The 12,780-nt window shown below is 46.7% G+C and overlaps 1 protein-coding gene across 1 annotated transcript in view; it reads right to left on the bottom strand.

The window, feature by feature from the left end:
* Window positions 1–12,780, bottom strand: part of LOC138638884 (porwaprin-c-like) — a 30,968-nt gene that overhangs the window by 9,576 nt on the left and 8,612 nt on the right. Inside the window, exon 2 of the mRNA XM_069728590.1 lies at window positions 4,292–4,431. Within this exon, the coding sequence (XP_069584691.1) occupies window positions 4,292–4,431 (140 nt within the window). The remainder of the gene's footprint in view (window positions 1–4,291; window positions 4,432–12,780) is intronic.

Below are 12,780 nucleotides of genomic sequence, written 5' to 3'. Positions count from 1 at the left end.
ATGGGTAAGGCGGCCGAATGGGGATGGTCCGTTTCGAGGTTAAACAAAGTTGTTGCGGGTCTGGCCTTTGGTTTTCGGTTGCAAGGTTCAGCTGATCTGACAAAAGATTTTTTGATAAGGCAGGCTTTGAAGGGTTTTCGGAAGGGCAATGTGTCTTTTGATAAGCGTAGGCCGATTTCTTTTGGTATGCTGGAACGGCTTGGGGAGGCTTTGGGCGGTATTTGTAGTTCGCAGTTTGAGGTTGTATTGTTTAGGTTAGCCTTCTCTTTAGCGTTCTTTGGCGCTTTGCGCCTGGGGGAGCTGGTGTCCCCAAATAAAAATAAGGTGGGTGGTCTGTTAGCGGAAGATGTTGACTTTTGGGCAGGAGGTATTGTATTTTGGATCAGGCGTTCTAAGACTGATCAGCTTGGTAGGGGTAGGCGAGTGGTGCTGGGGAGAGTTGACGGTAGCGGGATGTGCCCGCAGCACTGTTTGGAATCTTATTGGCGTCTGTCGGCACTGAGGGCAGGCCCTTTGTTACGACATCAGAACGGGGAATTTTTGTCGCGCTACCAATTTACGGCGCTGTTGAAGAGGGGTTTGGGATCGTTGGGTGTTGACCCGAAGAATTTCGGGTCGCATTCATTTCGAATTGGTGCTGCGTCCGAGGCGGATGGTCTGGGCCTAGGCGTTGATGTTATCAAAAGAATAGGCAGATGGAGTTCGGATCGATATCTGTCTTATATTAGGAATTAGGTCTGTGGGGGAGAGAGCCTTGTTATGGTGTTAATCATTGTTGTGTTTTTTCAGGTCGAACCTCCCTCCTGGCATGGATTATCGGACATTCATTTGTTCATTGGGGTGCGCTTCGTGCGGATGTCAGGCGAAATGGTAGGCAATTAGGCTTTGTAAGGGATTCGGTGGTTATTAGATGGTTGGGATTTCGGGGTATGTTATGGCGGAGTTTGTTGCCGGCAGTTGCCAACGCCGCTAGATTGGATCGACCCCCGGACATTTTGGTGGTTCACCTTGGAGGAAATGATTTGGGAGTTAGGCCAGTGAGGGAGTTGATCAGAGACATTCGTTTTGATTTTTTACGGTTGTGGGTATCTTTCCCGGGTGTTGTGACGGTGTGGTCGGACATTGTACCAAGGCGGAAGTGGCGTGATGTACGGTCCCATAGAGGGATCAATAGAGCCCGGGTGAAGCTGAATAGGGCGGTGGCAGGATTTGTGTCTCGGAACGGGGGTATTGCCGTTAGACATTTGGAGCTGGAGGATGGGATTGGCAATTATTGGAGGGATGATGGAGTGCATCTTAATGATGTTGGTATGGATTTATGGGCACTCGGGCTACAGGAAGGAGTCGAGAGAGCTTTGGTGGCGGTGGGGCACTCACGAGCCTGAGGTGGTCAGGGCTGTTCGTGTGTGGCGGGGGGTGGGGTTCTTGGAGGTGGTGATGACGTTTTTACGGGGTTGATCTGGCTTTTGTTTACGGGCTCTGGACGGGGAATTTACCTCGGGAGCTTTGGGGTTTTGGTTTGCCCGAAATGGGTTACATGGTGCCCTTGAGCTGGTGGTCACGGCTGAGGGTAAAGAAGTGTTTGGTTTTAAAGTTGGTGGTGGCTTTATGCCTATTTTTGAGCCAGATTTCTTACCCCCAAGAACCCTCCCCTCCAGGTTTTTACATATGGTATATATGTTGTTATTTATGTTATTGTTTGTTTAATAAAATGGCCGCTGTGGCCAAAATTATCCAAAGAAATTTACGTGTTGGTGTTTAATTTAAATTTACAGGAGAAGGGGAGAATGGCCCCCTGGGGATGGGGTGGGGGTCAGGAAGATTGAGTACGGGAAAGACCCTGTTTTGGCGATACGCGGTCAAGAAGGGGGGCTGTAATGGGCGCAGCTGGATGAAAGCCCCCACATGACTGCGTTGCCAAGAAGGGAGTTTTAGAGTTTTGAATAAAAAAAGGGATCTTATAGGTGATTGGTGGAAATTTTTGAATAAGGGGTGGACCTAGTGGGGAAAGGAGGCAGGGGCTGGAGAAGTGCGGGAAGGATCACTTGTGAGGTGAATCATCAGGAGAGAAGCCCACCCTCCCTCCCTTTATTGTGGATTAGTTTAAGTGAACAGTTTGATGGAGGGGTAGCCGGGGAGTTGGGTTTTTTCTCATCTCGGTTTTTTAATCAGTTATTGCCAGAGGGGAGTTTTCGTTATCATTGTCACAGTGGCAGTTTTGGCGGGGGGTGGGGTTCTTGGAGGTGGTGATGACGTTTTTACGGGGTTGATCTGGCTTTTGTTTACGGGCTCTGGACGGGGAATTTACCTCGGGAGCTTTGGGGTTTTGGTTTGCCCGAAATGGGTTACATGGTGCCCTTGAGCTGGTGGTCACGGCTGAGGGTAAAGAAGTGTTTGGTTTTAAAGTTGGTGGTGGCTTTATGCCTATTTTTGAGCCAGATTTCTTACCCCCAAGAACCCTCCCCTCCAGGTTTTTACATATGGTATATATGTTGTTATTTATGTTATTGTTTGTTTAATAAAATGGCCGCTGTGGCCAAAATTATCCAAAGAAATTTACGTGTTGGTGTTTAATTTAAATTTACAGGAGAAGGGGAGAATGGCCCCCTGGGGATGGGGTGGGGGTCAGGAAGATTGAGTACGGGAAAGACCCTGTTTTGGCGATACGCGGTCAAGTATTCAGACCCCTTTAAATTTTTCACTCTTTGTTTCATTGCAGCCATTTGGTAAATTCAAAAAAGTTCATTTTTTTCTCATTAATGTGCACTCTGCACCCCATCTTGACTGAAACATACAGAAATGTAGAAATTTTTGCAAATTACAATTACAAAAACTGAAATATGACATGGTCATAAGTCTTCAGCCCCTTTGCTCAGTATTGAGGAGAAGCCCCTTTTGAGCTCGTGCAGCCATGAGTCTTCTTGGGAATGATACAAGTTTTCACACCTGGATTTTGGGATCCTCGGCCATTCTTCCTTGCAGATCCTCTCCAGTTCCGTCAGGTTGGATGGTGAACGTTGGTGGACGGCCATTTTCAGGTCTCTCCAGAGATGCTCCATTGGGTTTAGGTCAGGGCTCTGGTTGGGTCGGTCAAGAATGTTCACAGAGTTTTTCTGAAGCCGCTCCTTTGCTATTTTAGCTGTGTGCTTAGGGTCATCGTCTTGTTGGAAGGTGAACCTTCGGCCAAGTCTGAGGTCCAGAGCACTCTGGAAGAGGTTTTCATCCAGGATATCTCTGTACTTGTCGTCCTGTCCCTGCAGCTGAAAAACACCCACAAAGCATGATGCTGCCACCACCATGCTTCACTGTTGGGATTGTATTGGGCAGGTGATGAGCAGTGCCTTGTTTTCTCCACACATACTGCTTAGAATTACCACCAAAAGGTTTATCTTCATCTCATCAGACCAGAGAATCTTATCTCTCATAGTCTGGGAGACTTTTGTGTGATTTTTAGCAAACTCTATGTGGCTTTCATGTCTTGCACTGAGGAGAAGCTTCCGTCGGGCCACTCTGCCATAAAGGCCCGACTGGTGAAGGATGCAGTGATAGATGACTTTGTGAAACTTTCTCCCATCTCCCTCCTGCATCTCTGGAGCTCAGCCACAGTGATTTTGGGTTTCTTCTTTACCTTCTCACCAAGGCTCTTCTCCCACGGTTGCTCAGTTTGGCTGGACGGCCAGGTCAAGGAAGACTTCTGGTGGTCCCAAACTTCTTCCATTTAAGGATTATGGAGGCCACTGTGCTTTTAGGAACCCTGAGCACTGCAGAAATTCTGTTGTAACCTTGACCAGATCTGTGCCTCGCCACAATTCTGTCTCTGAGCTCCTTGGCCAGTTCCTTTGGCCTCATGATTCTCATTTGGTCTGACATGCACTGTGAGCTGTGGGGTCTTATATAGACAGGTGTGCGCCGCTCCAAATCAAGTCCTATCAGTGTAATTACACAGCTGGACTCCAATGAAGGAGTAGAACCATCTCAAGGAGGATCACAAGGAAATGGACAGAATGGGACTTAAATATGAGTGTCTGAGCAAAGGGGCTGAACACTTATGACCATGTGAGATTTCAGTATTTCTTTTTTAATAAATTAGCAAAAAATTCAGCATTTCTGTTTTTTTCAGTGAAGATGGGGTGCAGAGTGTACATTAATGAAAAAATGAACTTTTTTTGAATGAAACAAAGAGCGAAAAATTTAAAGGGGTCTGAAAAATATCCATACCCACTGTATGTACAGATTTTGGGGTTGGGGTAATCTACTGTTGTGTGGTCATATGATCGATTGTGTTACTTACAGCAGGTCTGCACTCCATCTTACAAGCCTTTCTACAGCACTTCAACATGTCAGGGCACTGGTAGTCCTTGGCGCACACGGTGTCATCCAGCCTTTTACAAACTATTCCTGAATAATCGGGTTCACAAGCTCCAGGTTTATCTGCAAAACATCAATGAGGAGGTAGAAAGTGATAATCAGGTTTATAATCATGCCGTGCCGCCATCATCCATGCCAATCATCCACCTCACTCATCCAGCTATTAGAGTGGACACAAAGTTCTCACACCTTCATCAAATGTTCTTCATAGTCTACAGGAAGACTTAGGGCCCAACTCAATAAGGTGCAAGAGGCCCATAATTCATTACAAGTGTGGTGTGCCTCTGCCGGAGATGTACGGGGACTGGAGCACACTACTGGTGAATGTTGGGCCATAGACGTGACCAAACCCTTCATAAATTCACCAATTTAGACGACGCTGAGTGAAAATGCCAAAAGTCGCAATATTTTTGTACAATTTCAGAGTTTTGCAAACATTTTGTGACTTACTAAGGTGTTTTACACTAGAAAAATGGTGAAATACCAAAGTAACTCAATTCTTCATTTTTCTTTTTCACAGTCTACAACAAGCTGTAGTCTCAGGAACTGTTGATGAGTGGAGATCTCTAACGAAGATATCCCGGATAACAGCAATCATTGCCAAGTGAGAACTTCCAATCACTGCCTATTCCATCCGAAAACTCCAAGTCCAAAATCATAAGTTCACATTTAAGGGAACCTCTGTTCTAAGTTTTTTCTTAGATTTTTCTTTTTAGAAATTGCACATGTAGGACAGACATGTTTGGAGATGGACAGTGGACAGACATTGCGGTAAACTTCTAGACTTTTATACTGTGTATGAAAATCTCTAGACATGTCTACAATCCTGTGCAACAATCTCGGGAGCCTAGAGGAGTCTCACTAATGGATGCTCGAGGTATGAAGGGTCTCGGTGCCCAAACAAGGTGACCTTCACTCCTGAGATCTGACATCCAATAAATACTTCCAAACACATTCCTATATGTTATGTACGATGATCAAATCATTTGTTCCACGGTGAATTTAAGCTTTATCAAAACTGGAATAAATGCAAAGCTTTACACAACATCCCTCTCCATGTTCCCCATACAATGCCAATGGATAGAAGGACACAGGCAAACATTAGATGGTAGATGTCTCTTCTCAGTGAACCCCGGTTCTGAGGGAAGTTCTCTCCATGTGTCACTGTGGGTAGAGTTACCTGTGATAATTCTCTTACCATACAGAGGCACTGTGCATTTTGGTATTTTGGCGTGCACACCTCGGTGCAACACTCCTTATCCCCACCGCAGTCTTTGTCTCGCACTCTCCTGGGGATTTTGCAAAGCGAGTCGCCCCAAGGGCCAGGGGTTACTCGGTACCGGGTCCGGTACTTCAAAAGGGGGATGTCACGGTGGCTGCGACCCTGTCCGTGGCCCAGGGCGCCAATGAAAATGGGATAGAGTTTATGTTCGTGACGCCACCTGTGGTATTCGGTCAGGATAACTGACCCTGCTTTAGGGGGTCCGCTGGGGGATGTTATGGCAGCTAGATGGTATATCTTCCAACAAGTGATGTATATCCCCAGGGCTCCCGGTGTGTAGATGGAAGATGGTGAATGGCGCAGTAAAGAACGAGGACACAAGGTTTCCAGTCTCTTTACCTTTACTGAAGACTTCAGCATCCACAGCCCAGAGCACCAGATCACAGGGCAGGCAGAGAAGTCCGGGCAGTCCAGAGACAAGCGAGTTCCCCTGGGTAAGTCAGGTGGGAGCCTACCACTCTGGGCTTTCTGTCTCTAAGTCCCTGCTGCCATTAAGTGTCTCAACAAGGTCTTTAATTGTTCTGCTGTCCTAGGACAGGTACCTGTATGGCAGGCAGCTTGGACCATGTGAACTGGGGTCTGTTCTCATAGTAACATAGTAACATAGTAACATAGTTAGTAAGGCCGAAAAAAGACATTTGTCCATCCAGTTCAGCCTATATTCCATCATAATAAATACCCAGATCTACGTCCTTCTACAGAACCTAATAATTGTATGATACAATATTGTTCTGCTCCAGGAAGACATCCAGGCCTCTCTTGAACCCCTCGACTGAGTTCGCCATCACCACCTCCTCAGGCAAGCAATTCCAGATTCTCACTGCCCTAACAGTAAAGAATCCTCTTCTATGTTGGTGGAAAAACCTTCTCTCCTCCAGACGCAAAGAATGCCCCCTTGTGCCCGTCACCTTCCTTGGTATAAACAGATCCTCAGCGAGATATTTGTATTGTCCCCTTATATACTTATACATGGTTATTAGATCGCCCCTCAGTCGTCTTTTTTCTAGACTAAATAATCCTAATTTCGCTAATCTATCTGGGTATTGTAGTTCTCCCATCCCCTTTATTCATTTTGTTGCCCTCCTTTGTACTCTCTCTAGTTCCATTATATCCTTCCTGAGCACCGGTGCCCAAAACTGGACACAGTACTCCATGTGCGGTCTAACTAGGGATTTGTACAGAGGCAGTATAATGCTCTCATCATGTGTATCCAGACCTCTTTTAATGCACCCCATGATCCTGTTTGCCTTGGCAGCTGCTGCCTGGCACTGGCTGCTCCAGGTAAGTTTATCATTAACTAGGATCCCCAAGTCCTTCTCCCTGTCAGATTTACCCAGTGGTTTCTCGGTGACTCCAGGCTCCTAGGTGCTGCTGTGCCACAGGTAATTATGGGCAAAGTCCTTGTAGAACAATACCCTCCGATTCTGCTCTGTGTTATATAATCCACAAAAGCCTCGGGCTCCCGGTACCCGGATTCTTGCGCTGATACTCTTCAGAGGCCTGCTCATCTCCTCTTGGAGCTTTTACTTTCCTCTGTGCTCCACTCCTGTCTGTCCTCGCACACAGACTTCTACTACTAACTGAGCTGCCTCCGCCTCCAAACCAAGATCTTTATTCAGGCACGCTGCCGGCTTTTGAACACATGTGAATCTGCATGTGTTCATTGAACCGTGCGCAATCACCATGTCCAATACACAATACAAAGCTTATATCGAGGTCCTGTAAGAAAGCAGGATCTTAGGGAAGTCTCTACCCCATTATTCACTTATTGATCGTCTTATCTGAGAACTTCACCACTTGCTTCAAGAAAAAGATCGATACAAACATTGATCACTTTATCCCTCGGTCCCTTCTATATAACTAGAAAGATGTGTCCACATAATTTGCTCCTCCATTACAGATTAATAATCTACACCCGACTCCACTAATCTCACCTCACCACCTGATCACTACAGATGATCACAACATTTGACATTCTAGTTTGCCGGCTTTACCACATTTTTCCCCAGAAATTAAATTAATTACTCCAGGCAGATCCCAGTAAAACATCCCAGTAACACCAGGCTGATCCCAATAATAACATTCCAATAATACTAGGCAGATACAAGTAATAACATCCCATTATTACCAGACATATCCCAGTAATAACATTTCATTAATACCAGACAGATCCCACTAATACCAGAAAGATCCCAGTAACACCAGGCTGATGCCAATAATAACATCCGAGTAATACCAGGCAGATCCCAGTAATAAGATCCCAGTAATACCAATAATAATGTTAATAACATCCCACTAATACCAGGCAAATCCCAGTAATAACATTCCAGTAACACCAAGCAGATCCCAGTAACACCAGGCAGATCCCAATAATAACATCCCAGTAATACCAGGCAGATTCCAGTAAATACAGCAGATCCCAATAATAACATCCCAGTAATTCCATGCAGATACTACTAGGCAGATCCCAGATCAAATAGAACTAATGGATGGAAATGATGAAATGGTAAGAAAGGATGTTGAGAAGGCCGAACTTTTAAAATCCTATTTTGCATCTATTTTGTCTCAGAAAGGAAATGTAACATCAACTGACCTTCACTGTCCTATTAAAGGAATAGAAGAATCCAGGATATCTATAAACAGAAAGATAGTGAGGAAACACTTAGCTAACATAAATGAATTCAAGTCTCCAGGTCCAGATGAATTACACCCCAGAGTACTGAAGGAGATAGCAGAAGACATTTTTGAACCACTCTCCATAATCTTTGAAAATTCTTGGAGAACAGGAGAAGTCCCAGAAGACTGGAGAAGAGCAAATGTTGTTCCTATCTTCAAAAAGGGGAAGAAGGTGGACTCAGGGAACTATAGGCCGGTGAGTCTGACCTCTATACCAGGAAAGATCTTTGAACAAATTATTAAACAACATGTATGTAAGTACCTGGAAAAGAATGAAGTGATTAACCAGAGTCAGCATGGGTTTGTAACTAATAAGTCATGTCAGACTAACTTAATTTCCTTCTATGACAGAATCACTGACTGGGTGGATCAGGGAAATGCTGTAGATATAGTATATCTTGACTTCAGCAAAGCATTTGACTACGTATCTCACATCATCCTTATTGAAAAAATGACTAAGTATGGAATGGACAAGGCAACTGTTAGGTGGATTCATAACTGGCTTAGTGATCGGACCCAAAGAGTGGTCATAAATGGCTGCACATCCAGTTGGAAGAATGTCTCAAGTGCGGTACCACAAGGCTCTGTCCTGGACCCTGTATTGTTCAACATCTTTATCAATGATTTAGATGAAGGAATTGAGGGTAAACTGATTAAATTTTCTGATGACACAAAGCTAGGAGGGATAGCAAATACTAGAGAAGAGAGAGGATTCAAAAAGATATAAATAAACTGGAGCAGTGGGCAGCAACTAACAGAATGGTTTTTAACAAGGAAAAATGCAAAGTACTACATCTGGGCAATAAAAATGAAAAAAGCATTTACAGAATGGGAGGAATAGGGCTAAGCAACAGCACATGTGAAAAAGACTTGGGTATACTAATAGATGACAGACTAAGCATGAGTCAACACTGTGATGCAGCAGCAAAAAGGGCAAATGCAATTCTGGGATGTATTAACAGAAGCATACAGTCTAGATCACGTGAAGTCATTATTGCCCACTACTCCTCTTTGGTCAGACCTCATCTGGAATACTGTGTCCAGTTCTGGGCTCCAGTTTTTAAAAAAGACATCAGCAAACTGGAGCAAGTTCAGAGAAGAGCGACCAGAATGGTGACTGGTCAGCATACCATGTCCTATGAGGAACGGTTACAGGATTTGTGAATGTTTAGCTGCAAAAAAGAAGACTGAGAGGAGACTTAATATCTGTCTACAAATATCTCAAGGGCTGCCATATTGTAGAAGGATCATCTTTATTCTCATTTGCACAAGAAAAGACTAGAAGCAATGGGATGAAGCTGAATGGGAGGAGATACAGATTAGATATTAGAAAAAACTTTTTGACAGTGAGGGCGATCAATGAGTGGAGCAGGCAGCCACGAGAGGTGGTGAGTTCTCCTTCAATGGAAGTCTTCAAACAGAGGCTGGACAGACATCTGTCTGGGAAGATTTAGTGAATCCTTCTTTGAGCAGGGGGTTGGACCAGATGTCCCAGGAGGTCCCTTCTAACTCTAACATTCCATGATCTATGATTCTATAATATTGGATTATTACAGCAAGAATTGTGAAAAAATAACAATGTTTAACAACGCGCAGAGTTTGTGAGGCTGACGGTGGATTGTACACGTCTAGATTGTGCAGAAATGTAAGCAGCAGAAGTCAGCGGATCCGTGTGCAGCAGAAGTCAGCAGATCTGTGTGCAGCAGAAGTCAGTGGATGTGTGTGCAGCAGAAGTCAGTGGATGTGTGTGCAGCAGAAGTCAGTGGATGTGTGTGCAGCAGAAGTCAGTGGATGTGTGTGCAGCAGAAGTCAGCGGATCTGTGTGCAGCAGAAGTCAGTGGATCTGTGTGCAGCAGAAGTCAGTGGATGTGTGTGCAGCAGAAGTCAGCGGATCTGTGTGCAGCAGAAGTCAGCAGATCTGTGTGCAGCAGAAGTCAGTGGATCCATATGCAGAAATAGTCAGCGGATCCATGAAGAGCAGAAGTCAGCGGATCTGTGTGCAGCAGAAGTCAGTGGATCAATGTACAGCAGAAGTCAATGGATCCATGTACAGAAGAAGTCAGCGGATCCGTGTGCAGCAGAAGTCAGCAGATCTGTGTGCAGCAGAAGTCAGCGGATCCATGCGCAGCAGAAGTCAGCGGATCCATGAAGAGCAGTAGTCAGTGGATCCGTGTGCAGAAGAAGTCAGCGGATCCGTGTGCAGCAGAAGTCAGTGGATCCATATGCAGAAATAGTCAGCGGATCCGTGTGCAGCAGATGTCAGCGGATCTGTGTGCAGCAGAAGTCAGCGGATCCATGCTCAGCAGAAGTCAGCGGATCCATGCACAGCCGTAGTCAGTGGATCTGTGTGCAGAAGAATTCAGCGGATCCGTGTGCAGCAGAAGTGAGCAGATCTGTGTGCAGCAGAAGTCAGCCGATCTGTGTGCAGCAGAAGTCAGTGGATCTGTGTGCAGCAGAAGTCAGCGGATCCATGAAGAGCAGTAGTCAGTGGATCCGTGTGCAGAAGAAGTCAGCGGATCCGTGTGCAGCAGAAGTCAGTGGATCCATATGCAGAAATAGTCAGCGGATCCGTGTGCAGCAGATGTCAGCGGATCTGTGTGCAGCAGAAGTCAGTGGATCCATGCTCAGCAGAAGTCAGCGGATCCATGCACAGCCGTAGTCAGTGGATCTGTGTGCAGAAGAATTCAGCGGATCCGTGTGCAGCAGAAGTGAGCAGATCTGTGTGCAGCAGAAGTCAGCCGATCTGTATGCAGCAGAAGTCAGTGGATCTGTGTGCAGCAGAAGTCAGTGGATCTGTGTGCAGCAGAAGTCAGTGGATCCATGTACAGCAGAAGTCAGTGGATCCGTGTGCAGAAGAAGTCAGCGGATCCGTGTGCAGCAGAAGTCAGCGGATCTGGGTGCAGCATAAGTCAGCAAATCCGTGCGCAGCGGAAGTCAGCGGAGCGGATTCATGTGCAGCAGAAGTCAGCGGATCCATGCACAGCAGTAGTCAATGGATCCGTGTGCAGAAGAAGTCAGCGGATCCGTGTGCAGCAGAAGTCAATGGATCCGTGTGCAGCAGAAGTCAGTGGATCCATTTGCAGCAGAAGTCAGTGGATTCATGTGCAGCAGAACTCCGCAATCTGTGCTCTGATCAGTGGCTTCAGAGGGTCGGCTCCGGCTCTTCTAGGTGCATCATCAACAGGAACAGTCAGAACTATGCCTTCCGTCTATGCCCTTCGTCCATGCTCTCCATCCATGCCCTTCGTCCATGCTCTCTGTCCATGCCCTCCGTCCATCCTCTCCCTCCATGACCTCCGTCCATGCCCTCCATCCATCCATCCATCCTCTCCGTCCATGCCCTCCATCCATGCCCTCCGTCTATCCTCTCCGTCCATGCTCTCTGTCCATGCCCTTTGTCCATGCCCTCCGTCCATTATCTCTGTCCATGACCTCCTTCCATGTCCTGTTCATCCTTTCTATTTATGCCCTCTGTCCATGCCCTCCGTCCATGCCCTTCATCCATGCTCTTGTTCCATGCCCTCCATCCATGCCTTCCGTCCATGCCCTCCATTCATCCTCTCCGTCCATACCCTCGGTGCATGACCTCCGTCCATCCTCTCTGTCCATGCCCTCCATCCGGCCCTCTGTCCATACCCGCCCTCCATCCATGCTCTTCGTCAATGCCCTCCATCCATGCACTCTGTTCATCCTTTCCATCCATGCCCTCTGTCCATGCCCTCCGTCCATGCCCTCCATCCATACCTTCCATCCTTGCCCTCTGTTCATCCTCTCCGTCCATGTCCTCCATCCATGACCTCCGTCCTCCATCCATGACCTCCGTACATCCTCTCTGTCCATACCCTCGGTCCATGACCTCCGTCCATCCTCTCTGTCCATGCCCTCCGTCCATGCCCTCTGTCCATGCCCGCCCTCCATCCATGCTCTTCATCAATGCCCTCCATCCATGCACTCTGTTCATCCTTTCCATCCATGCCCTCTGTCCATGCCCTCCGTCCATGCCCTCCATCCATACCTTCCGTCCTTGCCCTCTGTTCATCCTCTCCGTCCATGTCCTCCATCCATGACCTCCGTCCTCCATCCATGACCTCCGTACATCCTCTCTGTCCATGCCCTCCGTCCATGCCCTCTGTCCATGCTCTCCGTCCCTCTATGATGGATCATCTCATTACATTTTGCAGATATTCGGAGTTTTTTAGGTCGTAGTGCGACCACAGCACCTATCAACTCTGTCCTGTCTCCACCTCCTGAGTGAGACTACAACCATTATGTAGCTTTTAGCTCAGTAAAAACCACAGGATAAAATACCACAGAAAAACAGGCAAAGGCGCTTACCTGTCTAAGCTTCAAATCAAATGCACTCTCATGGTGCAGTGGGCCCAAGTAAAGGCCTAGACAGGTGAGCACCTTTGCCTGTTTTTCTGTGGTGTTTTTTCCAGAATAGTGGAGGTTTT

Source organism: Ranitomeya imitator, chromosome 5, assembly GCF_032444005.1.
Source record: "Ranitomeya imitator isolate aRanImi1 chromosome 5, aRanImi1.pri, whole genome shotgun sequence".
NCBI lineage: Eukaryota > Metazoa > Chordata > Amphibia > Anura > Dendrobatidae > Ranitomeya > Ranitomeya imitator.
This window is presented reverse-complemented; position numbering and strand designations above follow the sequence as displayed.